The sequence below is a fragment of the Heptranchias perlo genome, chromosome 25 (genome assembly GCF_035084215.1).
Source record: "Heptranchias perlo isolate sHepPer1 chromosome 25, sHepPer1.hap1, whole genome shotgun sequence".
NCBI lineage: Eukaryota > Metazoa > Chordata > Chondrichthyes > Hexanchiformes > Hexanchidae > Heptranchias > Heptranchias perlo.
In genome coordinates, this window is record NC_090349.1 from 6809985 (window position 1) to 6830866 (window position 20882).

At 43.1% G+C, this 20882-nt stretch overlaps 1 protein-coding gene across 5 annotated transcripts in view; it reads right to left on the reverse strand.

The window, feature by feature from the left end:
• depdc5 (DEP domain containing 5, GATOR1 subcomplex subunit) overlaps positions 1-20882 on the reverse strand; it is a 194629-nt gene that overhangs the window by 162009 nt on the left and 11738 nt on the right. For all 5 annotated transcript variants that reach the window (XM_068005515.1, XM_068005516.1, XM_068005514.1 and 2 more), the window contains exons 6-12: positions 16584-16633; positions 16007-16076; positions 12229-12307; positions 10718-10779; positions 9874-9943; positions 4737-4809; positions 704-807 (exon numbers count right to left, since the gene is read on the reverse strand). In XM_068005515.1, coding sequence (XP_067861616.1) covers positions 704-807; positions 4737-4809; positions 9874-9943; positions 10718-10779; positions 12229-12307; positions 16007-16076; positions 16584-16633 — 508 coding nt within the window. The remainder of the gene's footprint in view (positions 1-703; positions 808-4736; positions 4810-9873; positions 9944-10717; positions 10780-12228; positions 12308-16006; positions 16077-16583; positions 16634-20882) is intronic.

The window sequence follows — 20882 nt, forward strand, 5'->3', positions numbered from 1 at the left end:
TCGAGAACATAATCTGGGTTGATACTTCAGTACAGTACTGGTCCAAGGTAGTATGGGTGGTGCTCTTTTAGGGTCGAGGTAAGTTGATGGGGTTGTGAAGAGGGAGCTTTATTCTGCTTTTACTCTAGCTGTACTCAATTTGGGAGTACTTGATGCTATTTGAGGGCAAAAAGTAGAAAGTGATTTCATCCCAAAGTTGAAATCCCCAATGGAGGGGGAGGCCAATTGCAGCAGTGAGGAGAGGCTGCGATCAGCAGAAGGTTTGCTTGGGGGGCCGGGGGGGAGAAACTCCTGCATCTCCTGGCCCTCAAGCAGTGCATTAAAAAGCAGTAACCTGCTTTATCCGGCTGCTCCCGTCTCTATTTAGCTGCTGGGAAACCCACCGGCCAGGGATAAATTTTTAAATCAGGCCCCCAACTACACTTTGGCAATCTGATTTAAATATGATAATGAAGTGTCCGCCTCTCGAGAGCAGGACACAGGTACAGCACAAAACCCGCCGCTGTAAAAACGGCGACAGACGCTTACGCGACGGGTTGGGGACTCGTTTCGCGATTTTACATTTTTAACCACCACTCTCTCCCGCCCGTCGTGGTGGGGGGGGGGGTTAATAGCGACCCCCTGATCTCTCAAAGTGTTCCCAGTGCAGACTGTACAACTGCAACCCATTGGCTCCACTTCATGAAGTTACTGTGATAAGTACCTGCTTCCTGCAATCGCACCAGCACAGGATACTGAATGAAGAGCTTTTTAATTGTCGTCAATAGTGATGTCCACTCTTCCCGTCTTTCATTCTGGGCAACAACTCTGGGAAAACAACAGAAATTGGAAAACAAAGAAACACCATCAATTCAGAATTCAGACTGCTTATTTTTGAGGCCATGTACAAATTTAAGTCCATTACTGAATTGACATAATTACACCAAAAGCCCTGTGAAGATTGCCAGCATATACAGCTGGATCCAATTAAAAACAACAAAGGACAGATAGAGATTAGCCAGATAGCAGGACACTATTTAGGTACACTCCAGGGTCACCTGCCATTATCTGGTGGCTGCTTCATCAGATCTGCAGTAATTCAAAGCTCCAAGTTAAAATTATGTCCCATGATGGTTCTATTCGTTGTAGATCTTAAAGTTCACAAGAAAGTATTAATAATAAGTGTTCCTGTATCTTGGTTTAGGGGGCTACATGCAGATAGGGACTGAAACTGGAGATCATTGACTTAGTTTGAGCAACAATGGAGGGACTACAATTGTCTTCAGCTTCCCCAAATGATAGAGGGGAACAAACTCGAACATCCGGAGTTCCTTATCACTGTACAAAAACCTCCATAACAGAAGTGGAGAATGGATGAGAACAGGATCAGGCTCAACTACGATGACCCAAAGTCAAATAACCCGCCGACACTCACTGTTTAGTTTCACACGTAAAGGCTGACCACTTGGGAAAGATACTGGAGAAACTGCCACCCATGGAACCATGAACCAGATGAGAAACTGCTCTCAGGAGAGAAGAGAGGAGCATGGAGAAGCTTAATTTATGCTGCCGGTTTAGTCCCATGTTGCTAACTTTCCACTCTTCTTACAACTATATTGGCATGGAGCTGGAGAATCAATATCCTAGATTTGATTCTGTGCTGAGGTGGTTTGCGTGTTATAAATACTCAGCTTATCTGGCTGGAGGGGTAAAAAAAACAGCTCCCCAATAACTTTGCTGAACAGCTGGCTTGGACATGAACAGGTTCAGCTGTAATACCCCCATGGTCAAACAGTCCGCTAGCATTTACCGTGTTGGGGCACACACAAAGAATAATCCATGTAAGTGTATCGCAACACGAGTCAGTGTCTTTAGGAGAGGATAAAACAGACAGTTTCATCATCAGTATCTTTCTCCCCCCAGAAAAAGGTACATGGCAGCATAATCAGAGGGTGACCAGCACCCACAGAAACGTACCCCACTGAGGAGGCAACATCTTCAGGAGAGATAGGGAGAAGAACAGGGCAAGAAAATTCTAAGAAAAGCTAAATTGAAAACCAAACTACTCCCAAATTTGATGTATTTTGATGTAATTTTGTGGTGAGCATCAATGTCAGGAACCACACAGGGAATAGGAACAAGAGTTGGCCATTCAGCCCATCAGGTCTGCTCCACCATATTTGTTAGCCATGGCAGCTCATCTTTTTAATCCCAATTACCTTTTCTCCATATCCCTTAATAACCTTACTTTCCAAGTATCTAACTCCCTTTCATATGCATCAGTTGACTTGCATCACTGGCCTTCTGGGGCAGAGCCTAAATGGATTTTATATATAATCATGGCTCTGTGAAGGAGCAAAGAAAAGTCAGTGATGTTTGCACAGCTCTCTGATTTGATCGAGCTTACCAATGGGGAAAAAAAAACTTTAAACAGAAACGGGAATGTTTGGAAAGAGATCTTTGGTTGGTAAGCTTTTTCAATTGGGACCTTTATTCATTTAAAAGAAACTTTCACTCTGTAGTTTTCAGCTGGCCAATCATGGGATTCTTATGTAACGTTACTATTAGTGTTAGGGACAACTCTTTTCTACAAGCTAATTTCTGAAAGTTGTGTCAATCGGTCAAGTTCATGCAATAGGTAAACAAACTAAAAATACTGGCCAGAAAACTCAAGTTACAGTTTTAAAAAGTTTTAACCGGCATGGGCTCAGACTAATTGGATACACATCCCTTTTGCCTACCGACCATATTCAACACAGGTCCAAGTTAGTATCAGCCAAAAGCACAATCCCAGTTGATCAGCACTGTCTGATGACCTCACTCAAGGTAGCTACTATTAGGAACAGAAAAATGTCACAACAGCACAGCAATAATGGTGTTCTTCTGAGATTGCAAGTAAGGCACCTTGTTGGAGTACAGGGAGCTTTACTCAGCATCTAACTGTGCTACACTTGACCTGGGAGTGTCAATGCTCACACTAGGTACATGAAATAGGAAGCCGATTTATTCCCCAGCACTAGCGTGCCTCATCTGCATATACTCAAAACAAAATCTATGATATAAAAAGCTGCATCAGTTCAGCTGGTGTGTCAGTTTTGCTATGCCATTGGTCCATGGTGATCACACAACTCGTTCTACATAAATGCAAGTGCTTCATTGCCCAGTCTCTCTACGATTCCCTCCCTGCCCAGCTAGATCCTCTGTTGCTCCCTTCTAGGCTTCAGCTTCCTGTTAATCCCTCATCCACAATTGTCGCACTAGTTCTTGGATATGTCTGGAGAAGTGGGTAAGGTCACACCTCCAGATCTAATATGGCAGCTGACAGAAAAGACCATCCAGAGAGAGCGCGTGCACGAGAGAGCAAGTGCTTCTTACAGAAAGTGTCAGGGATGGATAGATAACAATAGTAGAAAATGCATGAGTCACATAGAAACACACACAGATAGAAATAGAGACAAATAAAAAGACACAAAGAGGGAGACAGAAGGAATTAAGCCCTCTGCCTCAGATCTGTGCATCAAGGATCTGCTCGCCAAACTGTAATTTAAAGCTACCACCTTGAATGAGAAACTCCCCCCTTGGTGTGGGAGCTATGATGAAGTAACGGAGATGGTTGGTGAGGATAATATGGTTGATGTTGTGTATTTGGACTTTCAAAAGGTATTTGATAAAGTACCACATAATAGACTTGTTAGCATAATTAAAGCCCATGGGATTAAAGGAACAGTGGCAGTGTGGATACAAAATTGGCTAAGGGACAGAAAGCAGAGAGTAGTGGTGAACCGGGGATGATACCGGGGATAAGGGACTTCAGTTATGTGGAGAGACGGGAGAAGGTGGGATTGTTCTCCTTAGAGCACAGAAGGTTAAGAGGGGATTAGATAGAGGTGCTCAAAATCATGAACGGTTTTGATAGAGTAAATGAGGAAAAACTGTTTCCAGTGGCAGAAGGGTTGATAACCAGAGGACACAGATTTAAGGTGATCGGCAAAAGAACCAGCGGCAACTTGAGGAAAAAAATGTTTACACAGCGAGTTGTTATGATCTGGAATGTACTGCCTGAAAGGGTGGCAGAAGCAGATTCAATAGTAATTTTCAAAGAGAATTGGATAAATACTTGAAGGGAAAAAATTTGCAGGGCTAAAGAGCAGGAGAGTGGGACTAATTGGATAGCTCTTTGAAAGAGCCAGCACAGGCATGATGGGCTGAATGGCCTCCTTCTGTGCTTTACCTACTATGATATACTGTCCATTAGCTAAGCTCACCTCAACTGGGCATATTGAATGAAGACCATTCTAACATTAAAAAGGTGCAAACTATGGAAAGTGCTGAATGACCTCCATTGTCTCAAAACTGACATGGTATGTGAGAATACACAGCTCCCAGATGGCTGATTCATCTGGTATTCCAACTATTCATAAACAATATCCCAGTTGCTTGTCTCTGAGACTCTGTGAACCAAATCTACCTTCAAAGCAACATCATTTAAATTAAACCAATATCCCATCGAGGCCAAATAGATAATGATCTCAAAATCTTACACCCACTATTGACTGAAAGCATAAATATAAAAAAGGACCCATTGCTGTTCAGTCAGGAGTTCTGACCTCTAATGGAGTCACTTCTCCCTGTAATCTGAATCACTGCAGCAGCTGAGAGGTGGACCCAAAATGGCTCAGCTCTCATTCGATGAATTGTTTGTTCCATGGAGTGTGAGGGAAGGAAAATCACACTTGTATATATAAAAAAAAACTTACTTATAAAAGTCTTCGTAGAATCTTCCCTCATGATCCTGCTGAATGGAGGATCGGTGACTCTCAGGAAACTCATCTGTAACAAACACAATTGGGATGTGAGCACAGATCATGTCAAGATACAAGTCATACCTTGTTAGCGCACAGTCAACCCCGTCAGAACAATGCTGTCACAAAGACAGAGAGGGGGTGAAGCAGCCCAAGCTATGAATGGCCCCATAAACATAACCCATGTGCTTTCTGCACAATTTCACTTTTTTCAGCTCTGTCACAATGAAAAGAGCCCCATTCAATACTTGTCCCACTAAAACTGCTAACAAAGAGGGCAACGGCAGAACCTATATAGAATGAAGAAACAGGAAGGGAAATTGTACAATTGTTTTGATGTGCATTGCATGCCAACAAACATTGGAGTTGAGATAGAGGAGACACCTGCAGGTAGTTCAGAGAGAGATGCAAGAAGAACTGGGTAATAATACTGAGTGATTTTAACTATCCCAAGATAGACTTGCATAAAAGGTAATGTTTCTGGTCAAGATGGGGAATGCTGTTTAGAGTGTATCCAGGACTGCTTCCTAGATTAGTGTAATTCTAGTCCAACAAGGAAAAAAGCATTGTTTGATCTAGTTCTGGCAAATGAAGTGGGCCAAATAATTGATGCGAGCATAGGGGAGCTGTTGGGAAATAGCAATCACAACATAGTTACAATGTAAAAGCAGAAAAGGATAATGATGACTCAAAGATAAGGTGCTAGACTGGAAAAATGAAAAATGAAAAATTCAGCAAGATAAGGCATTTGTGAAAGGTAGGTCGTGCCTGACAAACCTGATTGAATTTTTTGAAGAGGTGACTAAAGTAGTGGACAGGGGAATGTCAATGGATGTTATTTATATGGACTTCCAGAGGCATTTGATAAGGTCCCACATAAGAGACTGTTAGCTAAGATAGAAGCCCATGGAATAGAGGGAAAAGTACGGACTTGGTTAGGAAGCTGGCTGAGCGAAAGGCAACAGGGAGTAGGGATAATGGGTAGGTACTCACATTGGCAGGATGTGACTAGTGGAGTCCTGCAGGGATCTGTCTTGGGGCCTCAATTATTCACCGATATTTATTAACGACTTAGATGAAGGCATAGAAAGTCTCATATCTAAGTTTGCCAACGACACAAAGATTGGTGGCATTGTAAGCAGTGTAGATGAAAACATAAAATTACAAAGGGATATTGATAGATTAGGTGAATGGGCAAAACTGTGGCAAATGGAATTCAATGTAGACAAATGTGAGGTCATCCACTTTGGATCAAAAAAGGATAGAACAGGGTACTTTCTAAATGGTAAAAAGTTAAAAACAGTGGATGTCCAAAGGGGCCTAGGGGCTCAGGTGCATAGATCATTGAAGTGTCATGAACAGGTGCAGAAAATAATCAAGAAGGCTAATCGAATGCTGGCCTTTATATCTGGAGGACTGGAGTACAAGGGGGCAGAAGTTATGCTGCAGCTATACAAAACCCTGGTTAGACCGCACCTGGAGTACTGTGAGCAGTTCTGGGCACCGCACCTTCGGAAGGACATATTGGCCTTGGAGGGAGTGCAGCGTAGGTTTACTAGAATGATACCCGGACTTCAAGGGTTAAGTTACAAGGAGAGATTACACAAATTGGGGTTGTATTCTCTGGAGTTTAGAAGGTTAAGAGGTGATCTGATCGAAGTTTATAAGATATTAAGGGGAACGGATAGGGTGGATAGAGAGAAACTATTTCCGCTGGTTGGGGATTTTAGGAGTAGGGGGCACAGTCTAAAATTTAGAGCCAGACCTTTCAGGAGCGAGATTAGAAAACATTTCTACACACAAAGGGTGGTAGAAGTTTGGAACTCTCTTCTGCAAACGGCAATTGATACTAGCTCAAATGCTAAATTTAAGTCTGCTATAGATAGCTTTTTGGCAACCAAAGGTATTAAGGGATATGAGCCAAAGGCAGGTATATGGAGTTAGATCACAGATCAGCCATGATCTTATCAAATGGTGGAGCAGGCACGAGGGGCTGAATGGCCTACTCCTGTTCCTATATGGCTCAAAGTAACCGAGCAGAAAAGTTAGCAAATGGGCTGACAAATCAGCAGTGGAAAATCGTCAAAAGATATGAGATGGATAAAGTATAAAATAAATTTGTTCCCAGTTCCTGCAAAGCAAAAAGGGACTGCATCAAAAGATGGTGTTTCATTGAATCATGGAGATTAAAACTAAGCAAACTTAAAAGGGAGACATATGATAAAAGTGGGGTTTACAACACTAAACAAAATAATCAGGAATATAGAAAGTGCAGTGGCGAAGTGAAAAAGAGAGATTAAAAGGGAATGTGAAACATGGTAACAGAATATTAAAAAAGTGCTTTGTTTTTTAGGCACATAAAAAGGAAGAGAATAGTTAAAGGGACTGGAGGATCATGCAGGGATGAAGGAGAGAGTCTAATTGTGAAGGATGAAGTTACAGCAGAGATACTAAATGAATATTTTGCATCAGTTTTTACAAATTATGGTGAGCATGTAGGTGTACTGGAGGATAAGGAATGGTTAGAGATTACTGTAGAAAATGAATTGGTTTTAAAAAAACTAACAGAACTCAAGGTGGATAATTCAACAGGTCCTGATGGCTGCACCCTGGGCTGTTGAAAGATGTAAGAGATTGCAGAGGCTCTGGCCACAATTTTTTGTTCCCCCTTAAATATGCAAACTGTGTCAAGGGACTGGGCACTAGCCAATGGTTCAAGAAAGGAGAGAAGGATAAACTGAGCAACTATCGGCCAAAGAGTCAAACGTCTGCTGCGGCAAACTTTTAGGATCCATAATTCAAGATAAAATTCGTGAACATTTAGAAATGCATGGGTTAATCAATGAAGGCCAGCAGAAATTTGTTAAAGGCGAGTTATGTTTGATAAATATTAGAGCTTTTTGAAGAAGTGACTAATTGGATAAATGGAATGCAATAGATGTAATTAATATGGATTTTCAGAAGGCATTTGATAACATTCACAAAAGGCTTGCTAGAAAAATTCAGTTTTTTCAGTAAGAGAAGAGAAAATATAGCAACATAGACACAAAGTCGGTTGACAGAAAGGAAACAAAGAGAGTTAAGGTAATGGTTTGGAGAAGGGTTGGAAGTGCTGTATCCCAGGGTTCGGTGTTGAATCCACTTTTATTCTCGGTTTATATAAATGATTTGGACTTGGGTATCGGGAATACAATATTGAAATTCGCTGATGACACAAAAGTAGTGGTTTGGCAACAGTGAGGAGAACTGTAAAAGACTTCAGGAAGACAGGCAGCTTGGCAGAATTGGTAGATAGGTAGCAGGTATAATTTAATGTGGATCAGTGTGAGGTAATATAATCTAGGGGATAAACAAGGAATGGGAGTATGCACACCAAGAGATCTAGGGGTTATTCTACAGAAAGAGAGCACCTCTGACAATGTAGCACACCCTCAGTACTCAGTACCAGGGTGTCAACCCAGATTATGTGCTAGAGTCCCACAGTGGGACCTCATTCAGAGGCAAGAGTGTGAACAACTGAGCCACAGACATATACAAAGACTATTTCCTCTCTTTGGGGAACAAGTGACAAGTGATCGTGAATTTAATATTGTCACTAAGAAAGTGAGGAGAGAAGATAGGAGAAATTTCCTTACAGACCAATGCATCTTTTAAGAGAAACTTGGATAAATATTTGAAGCAGAGGAAGATACAGGGCTATGGGGATAGAGCGTGGTAGTGGGGTTACCTTTAGATTGCTAATCCTAAAGAGCGCTGACAAAGACACTATGGGCTGAATTACCTCTTTCTGGCTGTAAGGAGGCTGTTCTATGGGTAGACTCACCCTGCCCTCAATTCCAACTGGGCATGGAGCATACCAATTTTCTCTCTACTTTTCCTATTTTCTTCCCTATTCTCCTCGTTCATCTTTGATGGTGTTAGTTGAAGGGGGAATGTTGGCTAGGGCACTAGGAGAACTTCCTCTCCTCAAATAGCAACATGGAATCTTTATTTTTTTAAATAAATTCAATCATGGGATGTGGGCGACGCTGGCAAGGCCAGCATTTATTGCCCATCCCTAATTACCCTTGAGAAGGTGGTAGTGAGCCGCCTTCTTGAACCGCTGCAGTCAGTATGGTGAAGGTTCTCCCACAGTGCTGGTAGGAAGGGAGTTCCAGGATTTTGACTCAGCGACAATGAAGGAACGGCGATGTATTTCCAAGTCGGGATGGTGTGTGACTTGGAGGGGAATGTGCAGGTGGTGTTGTTTCCATTTGCCTGCTGCCCTTGTCTTTCTAGGTGGTAAAGGTCGCGGGTTTGGGAGGTGCTGTCGAAGAAGCCTTGGCGAGTTGCTGCAGTGCATCCTGTAGATGGTACACACTGCAGCCACAGTGCACCGGTGGTGAAGGAAGTGAATGTTTAGGGTGCCAATCAAGTGGGCTGCTTTGTCCTGTACACCTGAACAAGCAGATGGAGCCTCAGTTTAATGCCTCATCAGAAAGACAGCACTTCTGATAACGTAGCACCCCTTAGGTACTCAGTTCTGGGGTGTCAACCTAGATTATGTGCTGGAGTCCTGCAATGGGGCTTGAAGCCATAAACTTCTGACTCAGAGGCATGAGTGTGAACAACTGAGCCACGGAGATATACAAAGCTGAGGCACAGAGCTTACCAGTATGAAATGTGATTGTAGTTTTGAGTGTGGAACACGTCAAAAAAACAAAATCAAATAAATTTTTGATCAATGAGCTCCAGTTTGTGACTATGAAAAAAGTATTAGATTCAGCAACTTGAAACCAGATTTTTTTTAATGACCATGCCAAAAATAATGAACAGTAAATACAGCAAAATTGATCATTTGATTTAGGCTTCACACTGGACTAGTAGTTTTATAGAACGGAAAGCAATTTAATTTTATGCTTCAATCAATTATGGATTTATCTGCAATTAACTTCCAACAGTGGAGCAAATGATAACCAGCAGCACCATTAGTGTAGACTCCTGGGCTAAACGAATTTTATAATATCTAAAAAGAAAAGCATATTGATGTAGCCTTTGGTCATTCCTTCACTCAGAGCTTTACAATACCACGAGGTATTGAGGATAAACTCACCCATTGACTTGGCATCATAGAAAGTTCTGGAAAACAAAACCACCGTCACTTCATGGCTACAATTCTTATCCTAAAATTAAGGGAGGGAAAGAGAGAATTTGAAAATGCAATCAGTCCATCTTGTTTGATAGGACACTCAAATTGTAACAGAAATTTGTACAGCAAAAACATCTCACATTTGAATATCTTATTCAATCTTTTTATTTCTATTACTAATAGATTAAGAATACTCAATGAGGGCTGTCCAATATACAGGTTATACAACATTTAGAATTCAGGTCTGATCAGGGTAATAGAAGCTAAACACATCGACAGACTAAAGGTTACAATAGTGGGTGGTTGTCACCGTGATGTCAGATGTGAACTTGCAGTTATGATTCAAGTGCTGTTGTTTCCAAATCTCAGCATGGCCCCAGGGAGAGGTAACATATAGAGACTGAGCACTTCCCAGTGACCTTTATATAATCTAGGATGCTGAAGGAGACCTGGAAGGAAACCAGTGGCAGGCTGGCTATCCATTTTATACTCCTACCAACTTTACCGCACATATTGGCAACTGGAGGAACCCATGCCCATAGGTGAGGCATAACCAGGCTCTGCTGCAATAGTCCTGTAGCAAAAAAACCTGCTAATTCTCACCATCTAGGTTAACACATCAAGAATGGCCAATTGGGGGGGGAATGGGTAGATGGGTACCAGATAGCTGGCAGCACTTGTCTCTTCAGGAATGGGGGGGGGTGGGGGGAAGAAAAATATATAACACACTCCAAGCAAAGCTGATTGCATCTTCCACACTGACTATATCACAATCAGTTGTTGTTCTCCTTCTTTCCCCCTTTTTTACCTTCCATTTGGCAAAAAGGTCAGCAAGGAAACCATTTACAGCCTTCTCAAAGTACAAATCACCTAAGTGAGAAAGAAACAAACGGGATGGTTAGTGAACAGTCCAAACATTAGAAGAAACATCTGCAATCTGCCCGCTGCTTTTCCCCCCCCATTAAGTGGAGAAGGTTAAAACTTCACCAAATTGACAAGTCCAGCATCTTTTTCCCTTAAATTCTCATCAGTCTAGGGCACATTAGTCCGACACACAGCCCAACTAGATTGTATCTAATCAGTGATTGTGGGGACACTTCAAGAAAGAGACAGGAACTCTGAGTTGCCACTCTGGTTTTAAACTATACAAATATGAAATATTATCCCATAACTACCTGTCTACATGAGAAAAGAAAAAAATTGTTTCGTTAAATAGAATTCACAAAGAGTTCTGTGTTTTAAATATCACAGAATCAGAAATGGGTTGCAGCAACTTACCTGCTCATCTCATATATACTGCAGAAAACACAAGGATCACAGGACATGGTTTTAAAAGCAGATAACCTTATCTAAGGAAGGATATATTTGCCTTAGAGGTGGTGCAATAAAGGTTCACTAGATTAATACCTGGGATGAGAAGGTTGTCCTATGAGGAGAGATTGACTCAAATGGACCTATTCTCTTTGGAGTTTAGAAGAATGAGAGCTGATCTCTTTGAAACATATAAGATTATGAGGGGGCTTGACAGGGTAGAGGCTGAGAGGTTGTTTCCCCTGGCTGGAAAGTGTAGAACTAGGGGGCATAGTCGTAGGATAAGGGGTCGACCATTTAGGATGGAGATGAGGAGGAATTTCTTCACGCAGAGCGAATCTTTGGAATTCTCTACCCCAGAGGGCTGTGGATGCTGAGTCATTGAATATATTCAAGATGAGATAGATGGATTTTTGGACTCTAGGGGAATCAAGGGATATGGGGATCGGGCGGGAAAGTAGAGTTGAGGTCGAAGAACCAGCCTTGATCTTATTGAATGGCGGAGCAGGCACCTATTTCTTAACCTACCTCAGCTTCGGGTACTGGCCAATGCACATTGGAGACACAGGAGGCAGTGATACCACTCAGAGAACTGATATTACCTCAATATTTGATAGCAACTGAGCTTTTTAGGAACAGGAAGCAGATATTTAGTCAGACAACATACTGAACCAACCGTTTTGTAATTCATAGTTTTAAAGAAAAAAAATCATTCTATTCATCCTTGTGTTGCTAGTTTGCCACTTAGGCTCCTTTCTCTCACAGTAGACCTTATTAGGGCTGTCAGCACAATGTGCAAAATTATCATACTGTGTCCATTTAAACTGTGGATAATCTCCCATCAGAACAGTGAATATTTAAAATTCTTGGCCCACCGATTACTTTGAAAAAAGAGTCACAGCACTGCAAGTATGGTCATGGAACATGACTTCTGTTTATGACTGACGTTATAGTACAGTTTGTTATAAAATGTACACTATAGTCATATTGTATTAAAAACTGGCTTACCATAGATATCAAAGTCCCACATCTCACAGCTCATCTGGATGAAAATATAGACCATGGCGGAGGTAGATCGGAACACCACCTTTAAAAAGGACACCAATAATGTTAGTCACAATTCAACCTATTTCTGACTACAGAATTCTCTTGATTATCCCCATCCCCAAAGCGTAGACTCAAATGATATTTTTCCTCCTCTTTATATAGCTCAAGTGCTAAAGTTCCCTCTCTCCTGCAATGAACTCTCTTTCTTACACCATTACCAAAATTTGGCATTGACCTCAATCCTGCCCCTTCAGGTTTGCCCTTCAATGTCTCTCTTTTGGATTTTGTTGAGAGTGCCATACTCTGGGGTCTTTTGTCTCAAAACATCAGCAACTAATTCCCCCAAACCATATCACATGTCCAGAAGCAACAGCAACTCCTAATAATGCCTTTAAACACTGAGCCGCCATAGCAAGACTTTGGCAGACAGCAATTATACTTCGAGTCAGCTTGCAACATCAAATGCCACAATCTTCCTATAAACACAACTCCTCAGTGGCTCTGAGTGAATGGACTACAAACTGTGGTACTGAACCACGCAGACCAGATGGCTCCAGGTTTAATTCTTGTCCGTGCTAAGTGAGTGGATCTCAGCTATCAGCAGCTGAGAGCCAACTAGCTGACTAATGTTCTTGGGAAGGAAACCTTACACCCTTACCTGGTCTGGCCTATATGTGACTCCAGTCCCACATCAACATGGTCGACTCTTAATTGCCCTCTGAAGTGACCCAACAAGCCACTCAGTTGTGTCAAACCTCAAACCGCTACCTGCATTTCAAGCAGGCAGCCCACCACCACTTTCTCAGGGCAACTAGATATGGACAATAAATTCGGGCCTTGCCAGTGTCACCGACATTCCAAAAATGAATAATTTTAAAAAAAGGGAGATGATGGGAGTTTCTGCTACTGGGCTCAGGCAAGGTTCCCCCGCCTGCTCACCATTCTCAGACTCCTGCTGGGAAGTGTGTGTGTGGACACAAGGTGAGGACAAAAAGGGGCTTGGCAACGATGCACACCACAAAGGAATAGCCCATCAATACTCATAAGCCAGCCAATTACTGCCCCATAAGTCTACTCTCAATCATCAGCAAAGTGATGGAAGGTGTTGTCGACAGTGCTATCAAGTGGCACTTAGTCACCAATAACCTACTCACGGACACTCAGTTTGGGTTCTACCAGGACCACTCAGCTCCAGACCTCATTACAGCCTTGGTCCAAACATGGACAAAAGAGCTAAATTCCAGCGGTGAGGTGAGAGTGACTGCGTTTGACATCAAGGCAGCATTTGACCGAGTGTGGCACCAAGGAGCCCCAGTAAAATTGAAGTCAATGGGAATCAGGGGGAAAGCTCTCCAGTGGCTGGAGTCATACCTAGCACAAAGGAAGATAGTACTGGTTGTTGGAGGCCAATCATCTCAGCCCCAGGACATTGCTGCAGGAGTTCCTCAGGGCAGTATCCGAGGCCCAACCATCTTCAGCTGCTTCATCAATGACCTTCCCTCTATCATAAGGTCAGAAATGGGGAAGTTCGCTGATGATTGCACAGTGTTCAGTTCCATTCGCAACCCCTCAGATAATGAAGCAGTCCACGCCCGCATGCAGCAAGACCTGGACAACATCCAGGCTTGGGCTCATAAGTGGCAAGTAACATTCGCGCCAGACAAGTGCCAGGCAATGACCATCTCCAACAAGAGAGAGTCTAACAACCTCCCCTTGACATTCAATGGCATTACCATTGCCGAATCCCCCACCATCAACATCCTGGGAGTCACCATTGACCAGAAACTTAACTGGACCAGCCACATAAATACTGTGGCAAGAGCAGGTCAGAGGCTGGGTATTCTGCGGCGAGTAACTCACCAGAGTATTCCATCATACTCCTCACAAGTCAGGAGAGTGGTGGAATACTCTCCACTTGCCTGGATGAGTGCAGCTCCAACAACACTCGAAGTTCGACGCCATCCAGGACAAAGCAGCCCACTTGATTGGCACCCCATTCACTCCCTTCATCACCGGCGCACTGTGACTGCAGTATGTACCATCCACAGGATGCACTACAGCAACTTGCCAAGGCTTCTTCAATAGCACCTCCCAAACCCGCGACCTCTACCACCTAGAAGGACAAGGGCAGCAGGCACATGGGAACAATACCACCTGCACGTTCCCCTCCAAGACACACACCAGCCCAACTTGGAAATATATCGCCGTTCCTTCATCGTCGCTGGGTCAAAGTCCTGGAACTCCCTACCTAACAGCACTGTGGGAGAACCTTCACCATACAAACTGCAGCTGTTCAAGGAGGCGGCTCGCCACCACCTTCTCAAGGCCAATTAGGGATGGGCAACAAATGCTGGCCTCGCCAGTGACGCCCACATCCCATGAACGAATAAAAAAAATGTTTGGCTCATATATGAAGAAATACCATGTTGATGGGGCACTGGACAGCAGCGAGTGCCTGTAGGACTGTAACACAGCACGAGTCACTCCCTCCAGGAGAGGAGGGGGAGGTAAATGGGGGGGAAAAACAATTTGCATTTATATGGCACCTTCAATGTAGAAAAAAAAACTTCTCAAGGCACTTCACACAGGACAAGGAAAAAAAAAATTGACACCGAGCCAAAGATAGATATGTATGAGGAGGGGTGAGGTGGGTTTCAAGGAGCCTCCTAAAGGAGGAGGAGAGGAACATCGAAAGGCAGAGGAGTTTAGAGTGAATTCTAGAGTGTGGACCTAGACGGCTGAAGGTGGGCTCTCAGTAGTGGGGCGAAGGGAGGGAGAAAATACGCAAGAGGCATGAATCAGAGGAACTGATGGTTTGGGGAGGAGGTGGGTTGTAGCACAGGTGGTTACAAAGATAGCGAGGGATGAGAACATTGATGGATTAAACTCAAGGATGAGAATTTTAAATTGGAGGACCAAGAGCCAATGTAGGTCAGGAATAATCAAGTCTGGAGGTAACAAAGGCATGGATGAGGATTTCAGCAGCAAATGAGATGATGTAGCGGCAGAGGTGGGTGATAAGACTGAGGTGGAAGCAGCCAGTCTTTGTGATGGAGAAGATATATGGGGCTGAGCAGGAGACCGAGGTTGTGAACAGTCTGGTTCAGCATGAGACAGTGCCTGGGGAGGTGCACGGAGTCAGTGACTAGGTTAAGGCACTTGTGATGTGGGCTGAAGGTAATAGTTTTGGTCTTCCCAATGTTTAGGAAATTGAAGCTCATCCAAGAATGGATGTTGGACAAATAATCTAACCGCACAAAGGCAATGAAGAAGTTCAGAGGGGTGGTGGAGAGGTAGAGCCAAATGCCATCAACATACATGTGGAAGCTGACCCCATGTCTGCAGATGATGTCATCAAGGGGTTGCACGTAGATGAGGAAGAGAACGGGGGAAGAATTAACCCTGAGGTGGCGGTGCGGGTCTGGGGAGATAAACCGTTGGTGCAGATGCTGTGGCTACAATCAGATAGGCGTGAGTGGAACAAAGCAAGGGCAGTCCCTCAGAACTGGATAACAGAGGAGAGGTGTAGAGGAAGATGGTGTGGTTGACTGGGTCAAAGGATGCAGAGAGGATGAGGAGGGGTAATGTACCAAGATCACACAGAATGTCACTTTGGATGGATGACGCATGTATGTAAACCAAAAAGATTACTCGCAGTGCTGGTTACAGATAGCCCCTAAAATAATACCTGAACAATGACCGATAACAACACTAAGCCGATAACCATCTAAGTTCTTACCCTGGTATCTTCGCTTATGTATCCGCATGTAACCTTTTCTCCTTTGACCCAGAGTTCACTTGCTTGTGCTCTAAAAGGAATGAATAAACATGACTACCATCTTAACCAGTAATACAGAAATCTTATATACAGTACCCCCCCCCACAAAGAGAATCCTCAGCAAACACTAAACCAATAGTGCATTGTCTCTGCCAGGATTCAATTAAAGACAAACAGAATGCAGAGCTGTCTGAGGTCTAATCCTGTGAATTCACAACTCGACGTTTTTCTTCCCTAAGGGTGCAACTCAACACTATCCTTTTCCATTTTCACATAATGTTCTTGCCAAATGCCACTGGCAGCTGACCTGCCACTGAGCCTCCACCAATGCCACATGTTCGCGGCGATGGGACACGCGAGAGCTGCAGAGTGATGACGCCTGCTAGCCGCCACTACCGCTTCCGTGTGAGCGAGAGAGCTATCATGGGGGTAAAACCATACCCCAACAACTCCTGGTGCCAATGCTCCAGTCACGCATAGGAAATTCTCATCAATTATACTTCTGAGATTTTACATGTTACAGAACTACATATCTGACCTTATTCCAGCAAATTCCACCTTCTGTGTGATATAAGCGCAGGTGTTAACCTGGAAGAGATAGACAAATATCTTACAATATCAGAAATCATAATTGTTCCAATTTATGAACACTCATCACCTGATCCTTTCTCTGAAGTTTACTACAAATATGTAGATATTAAAATGGTCGAGCCCTGCTTCCAACCCACTCACTCCAAGTGCCAACTGCAGTGTGGACTACTTGCGCAGTGCTGTGCGCCAGCGCAGTGTGCTGGTGTTAGCAACACAGCATCTCGTCAACCCAAAGATATTGCCAGTCTGGTCCGGTCTCTACAGCTGCAGGAATTCACCTGCAGAACACCACATTGGCTTGTAAAAAAGGTAATGCAATAATCATGGGCAATTTTAACTTTCACATAGATTGGACAAATCAAATTGGCAAAAATAGCCCTGAGGAGGAGTTCATAGAGTGTATTGGGGACTGTTTCTTAGACCAATACATCGGGGAACCAACCAGGGAACAGGCCATTTTGGATCTGGTAATGGGTAACAAAACAGGATTAATGATCTCAAAGCAGTGATCATAACATGATGGAATTTCACATCCAGTTTGAGAGCAAGGATCTTGGGTCTGAAACTACTGTATTAAACTTAAATAAGGGCAATTATAAAAGGAATGAGGGTAGAATTGGCTAAAGTGGGTAAACAGATTAGATGGTAAGATGGTGGATAAGCAGTGGCAAACATTTAAAAAGATATTTTATGACTCGTCACAAAAATATATCCCTGTGAGGAGGAAAGACTCCACAAAAAGGGTGAATCAACCATGGCTAACTAAGGAAGTAAAGGATGGTATCAGGTTAAAAGAAAAAGCATACAACATGGCAAAGATTACTGGTAAGCCTGAAGATTGGGAAAACTTTAAAAATCAGCAAAGGATGACTAAAAGAATAATAAAGAGGGGGAAAATAAATTATGAGAGTAAACTAACAAGAAATATAAAAACTGACAGTAAAAGCTTCGACAAGTATATAAAAAGGAAGAGGGTAGCTAAAGTAAACATTGGTCCGTTAGAGGATGAGACTGGGGAAATAATAATGGAAAACAAGGAAATGGCTGAGGAATTGAACAGATATTTTGTATGTCTTCACAGTAGAAGACACTAATAATATACCAATAATAGAAGAAAATCAAGGGGCAAAGGGGAGGGAGGAACTAAAAACAATCACTATCACTATAGAAGAAGTACTAGGTCAAATAATGTGTCTAAAGGCTGTCAAGTCCCCTGGACCTGATGACTTGCATCCAAGGGTCTTAAAGGAAGTGGATACAGAGATAGTGGATGCATTGGTTGTAATCTTCCAGAATTCACTAGATTCTGGAAAGGTCCCAGCGGATTGGAAAACCGCAAACGTAATACCCCTATTCAAGAAGGTAGCGAAACAGAAAGAAGGTAACTATAGGCCAGTTAGCCTGACATCTATCGTTGGGAAAATGCTAGAATCCATTATTAAGGAAGTAGTAGCAAGACATTTGGAGACTCATAATACAGTCAAGGAGAGTCAACATGGTTTTATGAAGGGGAAATCATGTCTGACAAATTTAATAGAGTTCTTTGAGGAAGTAACGGGCAGGGTGGATAAAGGGGAACCAATGGATGCAGTATATTTGGATTTCCAAAAGGCATTTGATAAGATGCCACATAAAAAATTACTGCACAAAATAAGAGCTCATGGTGTTGGGGGCAATATACTGGCATGGATAGAGGATTGGCTAACTAACGGAAAACAAAGAGTCGGGATAAAAGGGTCATTTTCAAAATGGCAATCTGTAACTAGTGGGGTGCCCCAGGGATCGGTGCTGGGGCCTTAGCTATTTACAATATACATCAATGACTCGGATGAAGGAACAGAGTGTCTTGTGGCCAAATTTTCTGATGGTACAAAGATAGGTGGAAAAGCAAGTTGCGAGGAGGACACAAAGTGTCTGCAAAGGGATATTGACAGGTTAAGCGAATGGGCAAAAATTTGGCAGAAGGAATATAATGTGGGAAAATGTAAAGTCATCCACTTTGGGAGGAAAAATAAAAAAGCAAAATATTATTTGAATGGAGAAATACTACAAAATGCTGCGGTACAGAGGGATCTGGGTGTCCTCGTACATGAAACACAAAAAGTCAACATACAGGTACAGCAGGTAATCCGGAAGGCAAATGGAATATTGGCCTTTATTTCCAGGGGGATAGAGTATAAAAGCAGGGAAGTCATGCTACAACTGTACAGGGTGCTGGTGAGACCACACCTGGAGTACTGTGTACAGTTCTAGTGCCCTTATTTAAGGAAGGACATACTTGCATTGGAGGCAGTTCAGAGAAGGTTCACTAGGTTGATTCCGGGTATGGAAGGGTTGTCTTACGAGGAAAGATTGAACAGGTTGGGTCTATACTCATTGGAGTTTAGAAGAATGAGAAGAGATCTTATTGAAACATACAAGATTCTGAGGGGACTCGATAGGGTAGATGCTGAGAGGGGAATCTAAAACTAGGGGGCATAGTCTCAGAATAAGAGGTCGCCCATTTAAGACGGAAATGAGGAGGAATTTCTTCTCCCAGAGGGTCGTGAATCTTTGGAATTCTTTACCCCAAAAAGCTGTGGAGGCTGAGTCATTGAATGCATTCAAGGCTGAGTTGGACAAATTTTTGGTCAACAAGGGAGTCAAAGGATATGGGGAAAAGGCAGGAAAGTGGAGGAGGTAAAAATCAGATCAGCCATGATCTCATTGAATGGCGGAGCAGGCTCGAGGGGCCGAATGGCCTACTCCTGCTCCCATCTCTTATGGTCTTATGGTCAGATTACATCCCAGCTGATAGCAGGAGCACCAGCTTGGAGTTTAGGCACGGTTCATACTGTTGTGCCTCCAAGCCAATGCTGGCCCGAGACATTCCATTGTAGTGACATTCTCAGAACATAAAATCACAAAGTTTAAAAAGTGAATAATAATTCTATACATCCCAGGTTTTCCCCAGCATCAAAACCACCTCCTAAAAAAGGTACTGAAACTGGGTGTAAGGTGTTTGACGGGTCCATGGTGACTCTCCCTCCAATTCACCCTCTTTGTGGGATGCACCTTCTTTTGTACAGTACATCCTCACAGCTTTAATAATTAATTCCCAAGAATCTCAAACATAAATCTACATCCTGCCCTAGCTGTAGCCTGCACACTCCACTACTACCAGCACCAACAGATCTGAGACAAAGTAAATCCGATAGGATTACACTCAAGATCACCTAAACACTGTCTTCATGTTCACTCCAGCAGAGTTCCATGAAGTGCACAGATATTGTCCAGAACAAGGGGGCTTAACCTTAAAATTAGAGCTAGGCCACTCAGGGGTGATGTCAGGAAGTACTTCTTCACACAAAGGGTAGTGGAAATCTGGAACACTCTCCCCCAAAAAGCTGTTCAGGCTGGGGGTCAAATGAAAATTTCAAAACAGAGATTGATAGATTTCTGTTGGGCAAGGATATTAACGGTTACGGAACCAAGGCGGGTAAATGGAGTTAAGATACAGATCGGCCGTGATCTAATTGAATGTGGGGTCCCGCAGGGCGCAGTACTAGGTCTCTTGCTTTTTGTGATTATATATTAATGATTTGGACTTAAATGTAGGGGGCATGATTAAGAAGTTTGCAGATGGTACAAAAATTGGTCGTGTGGTTGATAGTGAGGAGGAAAGCTGTAGACTGCAGGAAGATATCAATGGACTGGTCAGGTGGGCAGAAAAATGGCAAATGGAATTCAATCCAGAGAAGTGTGAGGTAATGCATTTGGGGAGGGCAAACAAGGCAAGGGAGTACACAATAAATGGGAGGATACTGAAAGGTGTAAAGGAAGTGAGGGACCTTGGAGTGCATGTCCGCAGATCCCTGAAGGTAGCAGGATAGGTAGATAAAGTGGTTAAGAAGGCATATCGAATACTTTCCTTTATTAGCCGAGGCAGAGATTATAAGAGCATTGAGGTTATGCTGGAACTGTATAAAACACTGGTTAGGCCACAGCTTGAGTATTGTGCGCAGTTCTGGTCACCACATTGCTGGAAGGATGTAATTACACTCGAGAGGGTACAGAGGAGATTTACGCGGATGTTGCCAGGACTGGAGAATTTTAGCTATGAGGAAAGATTGGATAAGCTGGGGTTGTTCTCATTGGAACGGAGGAGGCTAAGGGGTGATTTAATTGAGGTGTACAAAATTATGAGGGGCCTAGATAAAGTGGATAGGAAGGACCTATTTCCCTTAGTAGAGAGGTCAATATCCTG